General features: G+C 48.3%; 1 protein-coding gene across 1 annotated transcript; it reads right to left on the bottom strand.

The window, feature by feature from the left end:
* Positions 1-902: 902 nt before the first annotated feature.
* SIRT4 (sirtuin 4) lies at positions 903-8,269 on the bottom strand. The gene is made up of 4 exons (XM_011964421.1): positions 8,218-8,269; positions 6,272-6,769; positions 1,387-1,681; positions 903-1,253 (listed from the first exon to the last, which is right to left on the bottom strand). The coding sequence occupies exons 1-4, from the start codon at positions 8,241-8,243 to the stop codon at positions 1,101-1,103; spliced, it is 972 nt and encodes a 323-aa protein (XP_011819811.1). The 5' UTR covers positions 8,244-8,269; the 3' UTR covers positions 903-1,100.
* Between the last annotated feature and the right edge of the window lie 400 nt (positions 8,270-8,669).

Here is an 8,669-nt window from a genome sequence, read left to right as displayed (position 1 = left end):
GCCTGTAGTCCCAGCTACTCGGGAGGCTGAGACAGGAGAGTTGCTTGAACCCGGGAGGCAGAGGTTGCAGTGAGCCAAGATCATGCCACTGCACTCTAGTCTGGGCTACAGAATGAGACTCCATCTCAAAAAACAAACAAACAAACAAAAAAAACGCCTGGGCATGGTGGTTCATGCCTGTAATCCCAGCACTTTGGGAGGCCAAGGCAGGCAGATCACTTGAGGTCAGGAGTTTGAGACCAGCTTGGCCAATATGGTAAAACCACATCTCTACCAAAACTATAAAAAATTAGCCAGGTGTGGTGTGGTACATGCCTGTAATCTCAGTTACTTGGGAGGCTGAGGCAGGAGAATCACTTGAACCCGGGAGGCGGAGGTTGCAATAAGCTGAGATCGCAACACTGCACTCCAGCCTGGGCAACAGAGTGAGACTCTGTCTCAAAAAAAAAAAAGTTTTGGCCGGGTGTGGTAGCTCATGCCTATAATCTCAGCACTTTGGGTGGCTGAGGCGGGTGGATGGCTTGAGCTCAGGACTTCGAGACCAGCTTGGGTGACAAAGTGAGACCCTGTCTGTACAAAAAGTACAAAAAATTAGTTGGGCATGGTGGTGCATGCCTGTAGTCCTAGCTACTTGGGAGGCAGAGGTGGGAGGATGGCTTGAACCTGGGAGGCAGAAGTTGCAGTGAGCTGAGGTCAGGCCATTGCACTTCAGCCTGGGTGATAGAGTCAGACCCTGTCTCAAAAAAAAAAAAAAAAAAAAAAAAAAAAAAAAAAAAAAAAAAAAATTAGTGTTAGTGCTCTCTTCAGCAGCACATATACTAAAATTAGAATGACACAGAGAAGGTTAGCATGACCCCCATGCAAGGATGACGTACAAATTCATGAAGCATTTCATATAAAGCTGAACAAATTTATTTTAAAAAAATGAGTTTTAATTAAGAATATCCACACGTTAAGATACCTAGAACCTTCTATACTTTGTCAGTGCACCCTACTCTGTCGAATGGGAACTGGAATCTGTTATCTGAGAAGGCAATTACCTTTAGCAGCAAGACTCAAGTGAGAGTCCCTGTTCCAGGTTCTGGAACATCAGGCTGTGGTCAGCGTGGGTCTATCAAAGGCAGCAACTCTCCACAACGAGAATTCAGTTTCAGACACGCCAAGTCATCTGACCGTGTGGGCCCAATGTTCAGTATTGCAATCGGCAGCTTCTTCTCCCGGGCAGTGAGGATAAACCTGTAACTGGAGTATACCTGCATGGGTAAAAGACACACATAAGAATGTCTAGGTTCTCTAGCTCTAGAAAAAGTTAAACCAAACAGGGGGTCTCTCCAGGACTCCCAGTCCCGCACAGGGGGCGGTTACCACTCTGGCCAAGTCAGATACCTGCAAGGATGATCCCACCACCAAGAGGGAGTCGGCTTCTTTTACACGCTTGTGCACAAAATCAACCTTGTCAGGGTTCACTGTGTCCCCGAAGAAAACGACATCTGGTTTCAGATGGCCTCCACATTGAACGCAGGATGGGACCTGAAAGCTCCGGACTTGCTCCTCTGAGAGAAAGACGTCACCATCAGGAGCCAGACCATAGGCCTCAGCACTCCAGGTGGGGTTCAGGACTTGGAAGCGCTCTTGCAGCACCCCCCGGGGAGTCTGTTCCCCACAATCCAAGCACAGGACCCTGGAACCAAGGAAGACGCTGACTGAACAGTATGTCCTTGGGAGGGACAAAGCTGTCAGAGATGTTTCGTCCCCAACCATTTTCAGCCCTTCCATTGCTGCCTTCTTTCCCTAACACACAATCCCCACCCCATTTTAGCCATACTTTCTATTTTATATATTTTTTTTTGGAGACAGGGTCTGGCTGTTGCCCAGGCTGGAATGCAGTGGCATGATCTCAGCTCACTGCAGCCTCAACCTCCTGGCCTCAAGGGATCCTCCCACTTTGGCCTCCCAAAGTGCTGAGATTACAGGTGTGAAACACTGCGCCCAGCCCGTCTGTTTCCTTCCTGTACACTCCTTCCTAACCTTCTGCTATAGCTCACTTTTATGCTTAACATGACTGCAAATGCTTTGCCTGCTGGTTTCCTTAGTGCCCAAACCTGCGTTTTTCCCTCTATCCTTTCCCTTGCTCATCTGCCGCATTTGCCACTGTCTATCACCATCCCCTCTAAAATGCTTCTCCTTCTTGGTTTCCAGGACACAGTGTCTCCTGGTTCGTTCCCTTCTCACCTCTTTTTTTTTTTTTTTTTTTTTTTTTTTTTTTTTTTTTTTTCCAGGCTGGAGTGCAGTGGCACAATCTTGGCTCGCTGCAACCTCCTCCTCGTGGGCTCAAGTGATTCTCCTGCCTCAGCCTCCTGAGTAGCTGGGATTACAGGCATGCGCCACAACACCCAACTAATTTTTTTAGTATTTTTAGTAGAGACGGGGTTTCTCCATGTTGGTCAGGCTGGTCTCAAACTTCCGACCTCAGGTGATCCACCCACCTCGGCCTCCCAAAGTGCTGGGATTACAGGTGTGAACCACCACACCCGGCCCTCCTTTTCACCTCTGTAATCACCAGAGCTTGAGCCAGTGTGGGGGAGCATTTTATGTCTGTTTTTATTTTTTTATTTTTATTATTTATTGTATTTATTTATTTATTTATTTTTTTGAAACAGAGTTTCGTTCTTGTTGCCTAGGCCAGAGTGCAATGGCACGATCTCGGCTCACCACAACCTCCGCCTCCCAGGTTCAGGCAATTCTCCTGCCTCAGCCTCCCAAGTTGCTGGGATTACAAGCATGTGCCACCACGTCCGGCTAATTTTGTATTTTTAGTAGAGATAGGGTTTCTCCATGTTGAGGCTGGTCTCAAACTTCTGACCTCAGGTGATCCACCCGCCTCGGCCTCCCAAAGTGCTGGGATTACAGGCATGAGCCACGACGCTCGGCCTATTTTTTTATTTTTTTAAGTGACAGGGTCTTGGCCAGGCGTGGTAGCTCTTACCTGGAGTGCAATGGCATGATTATAGCTCACTGCAGCCTCGAACTCCTAGGCTCAAGCAATCCTCCTGCCTTAGCCTTCCAAAGTGCTGGGACTACAGGTGTGAGCCACCACATCCAGCCTCATTTTTCTCCTTTTAGTTCTAGTCAGCCATCAGATTATGTTGATTTTCTTCTCTTAAAAGGCCCCCTGTGGCCAGATATGGTGGCTCACACCTTATAATCCCAGCACTTTGGGAGAGTAAAGAGAGAGAATCACTTGAGCCAAGGAGTTCCAGACCAGTCTGGGTAGACAGCAAGACCCTGTCTCTACAAAAAAAAAATTTTTTTTGCTTGTCTTTTTGTTTTTTGGGACGGGGTCTTGCTCTGTCGCTCAGGCTGGAGTGCAATGGCGCGATCTCGGCTCACTGCAACCTCCGCCTTCTGGGCTAAAGCGATTCTCCTGCCTCAGCCTCCCGAGCAGGTGGGATTACAGGCGCCTGCCACCAGGCCCAGCTAATTTTTGTGATCTACCCACCTCAGCCTCCCAAAGTGCTGAGACTACAGATGTGAACCACCATGCCTGGCCAAAAAATATTTTTTTTAATTAGCTGGAGTTCTAATTACCTAGGAGTTCTAGGTTACAGGGAGCTATAATGGCACCATTGCACTATAGCCTGGGTGTATGAGCCAGACCCTGTCTAAATAAGAAAAAAAGGCCAGGCTGGGTGCGGTGGCTCACACCCATAATCCCAGCACTTTGGGAGGTCAAGGTGGGTGGATCACTTGAGATCAGGAGTTTGAGACCCACCTGGCCAACATGGTGAAACCCCGTCTTTACAAAAATACAAAAAAATTAGCCGGGTGTAGTGGCGCGCACCTGTAATCCCAGCTACTCGGGAGGCTGAGACAGGAGAATTACTTGAACCCAGGAGGCAGAGGTTACAGTGAGCCAAGATCGGGCTGCTACACACTCCAGCCTGGGTGACAGAGTGAGACTGCATCTCAAAAACAAAACAAAACAAAACAAAAAACCAACAACAACAAAAAACAGGCTAAGATAGAGGTAAGCAAATTATTTGTATTTTTAGTAGAGATGGGGTTTCACCGTGTCAGCCAGGATGGTCTCAAACTCCTGACCTCAAGTGATTTGCCTGCCTTTCTGCCTCCCAAAGTGCTGAGATTACAGGCATGAGCCACCGCACCCATCCCAGTTTCCTTTCTCTCTCTCTTTTTTTTTTTTTTTTTTGATGGAGTTTCGCTCTTGTTGCCCAGGCTGCAGGCTGGAGTGCAATGGCACAATCTTGGCTCACCACAACCTCCACCTACTGGGTTCAAGCAATTCTCCTGCCTCAGCCTCCCGAGTAGCTGGGATTACAGGCATGCACCACCACGCCCGGCTAATTTCGTATTTTTAGTAGAGACGGGGTTTCTCCATGTAGGTCAGGCTGGTCTCGAACTCCCAACCTCAAGTGATCTGTCCGACTCAGCCTCACAAAGTGCTGAGATTGCAGGCGTGAGCCACCGCACCTGGCCAATTTCCTTTCTTAAAATTTTTTTTTGTAGAGACGGAGTCTGGCTGTGTTACCCAGGCTGGTCTTGATCTCCTAATCTCAAGCAATCCTCCTGCCTCAGCCTCTTGAGTTGCTGGGATGACAGATATGAACCACAGCACCCTGGTGCACACAGTTTTCTTACAAGCAGTTTCCTGTGTCTCTCTTGCTTCAGATGTTCTCTGCCCATGGAAGCCTCCTTGGGAGGAGCAGAGTCAAAACGTTAGGGAATTAATTTCCCTAGAGTGATCCTGGACCCATGAGGGATGAAAGATGGTGAATAAATACCCTAGCTTCAGGGCCAAGCACAGTGGCTAACACTTGTAATCCCAGCACTTTGAGATGCCAAGGCAGGAGGATCATGTGAGCCCAGGAGTTTGAGACCAGCCTGGGCAACATAGTAAGGCTTCATCTCTACAAAAAAATAAAAATTAACTTAAAAATTAGCTGGGCATGGTGGCGTTTGTCTGTAGTCCCAGCTACTTAGGAGGCTGGGGTGAAAGGATCACTTGAGCCCAGGAGATTGAGGCTATAGTGAGCTATAATCACACCACTGCACTCCAGTCTGTGTGACAGAGTGAGAGCCTGTCACACACACATACACGTGCACACACAAACACAAAAGAAAAGAAAAAAGAAAAAAAAATCACCCTAGCTTGCTTAACTTTTTTTTTTTTTGAGACGGAGTTTTGCTCTGTCGCCTAGGCTGGCATGTAGTGGCATGATCTCAGCTCACTGGAACCTCCACCTCTCAGGTTCAAGTAGTTCTCCTGCCTCAGCCTCCTGAGTAGCTGGAATTACAGGTGCGTGCTACCACGTCCAACAAATTTCTGTATTTTTAGTAGAGACGGGGTTTCACCATGTTGACCAGGTTGATCTTGAACTCCTGACCTCCCAAAGTGCTGGGATTACAGGCGTGAGCCACCACAACAGGCCTCAACTTTCTTTAAAAAAAAAACATATGTATATATATGTGTGTGTGTGTGTGTGTGTGTGTGTGTGTGTGTATATAATTTACTTTATTTATATAGAGACAGAGTCTCACTGTGTTGGCCAGGTTGGTCCTGAACTGTTGACCTCAAGCAGTCTTCCTGTCTCAGCCTTCCAAAGTGCTAGGATTATAGGCATAAGCCATTGTGCACCATCCTCAACTTTTGTTTTCTTTTTTTTGAGATGGAGTATTGCTCTGTTGCCCAGGCTGGATTGCAGTGGTGCAATCTTGGCTTACTGCAGCAACCTCTGCCTCCCAAGAGATTTTCCTGCCTCAGCCTCCCAAGTAGCTGGGATTACAGGCATGTGCCACCACGACCGCCTAATTTTTGTATTTTTAGTAGAAATGGGGTTTCACCATGTTGGCCAGGCTGGTCTCGAACTGCTGAGCTCACATGATCTGCCCGCCTCATTCTCCCAAAGTGCTGGGATTACAGGCATGAGCCACTGCGCCCAGCCCCAGCCGTCAAGTTTCATTGAGCAATCCTCCGACATGTCCTAGACAGTTGGAGGGTTCCTCACAAGACTGAACCCCAGTGCCCAAAGCAGTAACCCACTCATTAACACACCCTTTCCTGGCTTTCCTCTCTTTTCTGTTTTACGTCCTCACTCCGTCAATGAATTTACTGGAATCAACTCCAAAGTAAACAACTTGTTCTGAAATCCTTTTCTCAAGGTCTAAGACTGCGGTGATCAAGACAGTCAAGGTTCCTACTCTCCCAAAACAACACACGGGTTTGCGTTCAAACCACGTACACCTCCTGCACCTGTGCATGCATCCGTGGAGCTCTGTCAGGCGCCGACTCCCTGCCTTGGTGTGCAAGGCATCCACATTTTGGGTCACCAACCAGTACAGCTTTCCGAGTTTCTCCCAGGTACTCAAAGCCCAGTGTGCAGGGTTCGGCTGGTGGGAGGAGAATTGAGGCCAGCCCACAAAGTTTCTCGCCCAGTACCGCTGGCGGATTGGGGCACTCCGGACAAAATCGCCATGCTGGATGGGCCTGCGGTCAGTGCGGGCATAAAGCCCCACCTTTTCTGACCTGTAGTCTGGTATCCCCGACTCGGTGGAGATTCCTGCCCCAGTCATTACGAGGAGTCTCTTGGAAAGTGTGATGAAGCGCTGTAACTCTTTGACCTTCTCAGGGTCCAAAGGAGGACTTGCTGGCACAAATAACCCAATGGAAGCTTTCGAGCACTGCCAGCTGGGGTTTGCGATCCAACGGCCTTTTGCTGACTTGAAAGTCAACCCAAAGCTCATCTTCATTCTAGAGAAAAAGAAACCTCATGTGAGAAAGTGGGGTGTTTTTTTCTCATTTTTTGTTTCTTTGTTTGTTTTGTTTTTTGAGACAGAGCCTCCCTCCGTTGCCCAGGCTAGAGTACAGTGGCGCAATCTCATCTCACTGCAACCTCCGCCTCCTAGGTTCAAGTGATTCTCCTGCCTCAGCCTCCCAAATAGCGGGATTACAGGCGTGTGCCACCACACCCAGCTAATTTTTTTGTATTTTACTAGAGACGGAGTTTCACCATGTTGGCCAGGCTGGTCTCAAACTCCTGACCTCAGGTGATCTGCCTGCCTCGGCCTCCCAAAGTGTTGGGATTACAGCCGTGAGCCACCGCACCCGGCCCCATTCATTCTTTTTTGAGCCAGCATCTCACTCTGTCACCCAGGCTGGAGTGCAGTGGCATGATCTTGGCTCACTGTAACCTCTGCCTCCCGGGTTCAAGTGATTCTCCTGCCTCAGACTCCAGAATAGCCGGGACTATAGGTGAGCGCCACCATGCCCAGCTAATTATTGTATTTTTAGTAGAGACGGGGTTTCACCATGTTGGCCAGGCTGCTCTCGAACTCCTGAGCTCTAGTGATCTGCCCGCCTCTGCCTCCCAACGTGCTGGGATTACAGGTGTGAGCCTCCAAGCCTGGCCCTAATAAGTCAGGTTTTGTTTGATTTTGTTCATGTAATTAAGCACACATACACACTCCTTTTATTTTTTCATTTCCCCCTTATTTTAGTTTACCTTCCACTGCAAGCTCTGCTACTTGGATACATCAGAGAGACAAGACCCCTGCCTGTCAGCTTTTCTAGCTGTAACTATATAGGGCCGGGTGCTGTGGCTCACGTCTGAAATCCCAGCACTTTGGGAGGCTGAGGTAGGCAGATCACTTGAGATCAGGAGTTCCAGACATGCCTGGCCAACATGGTGAAACCCCGTCTCTACTAAACCTACAAAAAAATTTAGCCGGGAGTGGTGGCACGTGCCCGTAATCCCAGCTACTGGGAAGGCTGAGACAGAATTGCTTGAACCCGGGAGTGGCAGGTTGCAGTGAGCCAAGGTCACGCCATTGCACTCCAGCCTGGGCGAAGAAGCGAGACTCCGTCTCAAAAAAAACCCTTTGACATATTATTTGATATAATGCATAAATCCTCTAGTGACATGCAACCCGTATGTAAACATTATTTTATGCTTGGCTTTCCAGATCTGAGATCAGGACCCCGCTTTCTCCTTGACATTCCACAGCAACACGTGAACAGCTAAACAAACACACATTCCGGTTTCCCGAGACCAAAGGGCCAGGGAAACCCCAGCTGAAAACGTGCATCAGCGGAACAACTGCTCTCTTCCAGGTCCCACCAAGGGCAAAGAAGAGAAATAGAATCCCTCACAAGAAATCCACAACTTCTAGAAACCCGCAGCACACACAGAACACACTTACCTCTCACAGCTCTGCGGACACTTCATATCCCACAGTGGGGCTGTCTGATTACATTTGCATTTTGGGACATGTAGTCCAGAAAGATTAAATTATTAGAGAAAAACTACAAGTCCCATACTCTTCCGCGTCTCGCAATTGACGGCCCCAGATCATCCAGGATCGCCCCCTGTCGGCTCTTTCTGGTCAGAGGTCCTCTGTTAATATAAAAGCTTTTAATCATGGATTGTTTGTTTTCAATTTTTGTGGGCACTTAGTAGGTGTATATATTTATGGTGTACATAAGTTTTTTGTGTGTGTTTTCTTTTTTCTTTTCTTTTGAGACGGAGTTTTTCTTTTGAAAAAACTCCAAGCTGGAGTGCAATGGCACGATCTCGGCTCACTGCAACCTCCCCCTGCCAGGTTCAACCGATTCTCCTGCCTCAGCCTCCAGAGTAGCTGGGATTATTATTGTT

The sequence above is a fragment of the Mandrillus leucophaeus genome, unplaced genomic scaffold (genome assembly GCF_000951045.1).
Source record: "Mandrillus leucophaeus isolate KB7577 unplaced genomic scaffold, Mleu.le_1.0 Scaffold7, whole genome shotgun sequence".
NCBI lineage: Eukaryota > Metazoa > Chordata > Mammalia > Primates > Cercopithecidae > Mandrillus > Mandrillus leucophaeus.
Note: the sequence above shows the minus strand (reverse complement) of the source record. Positions and strands in the feature narration are given on the sequence as shown.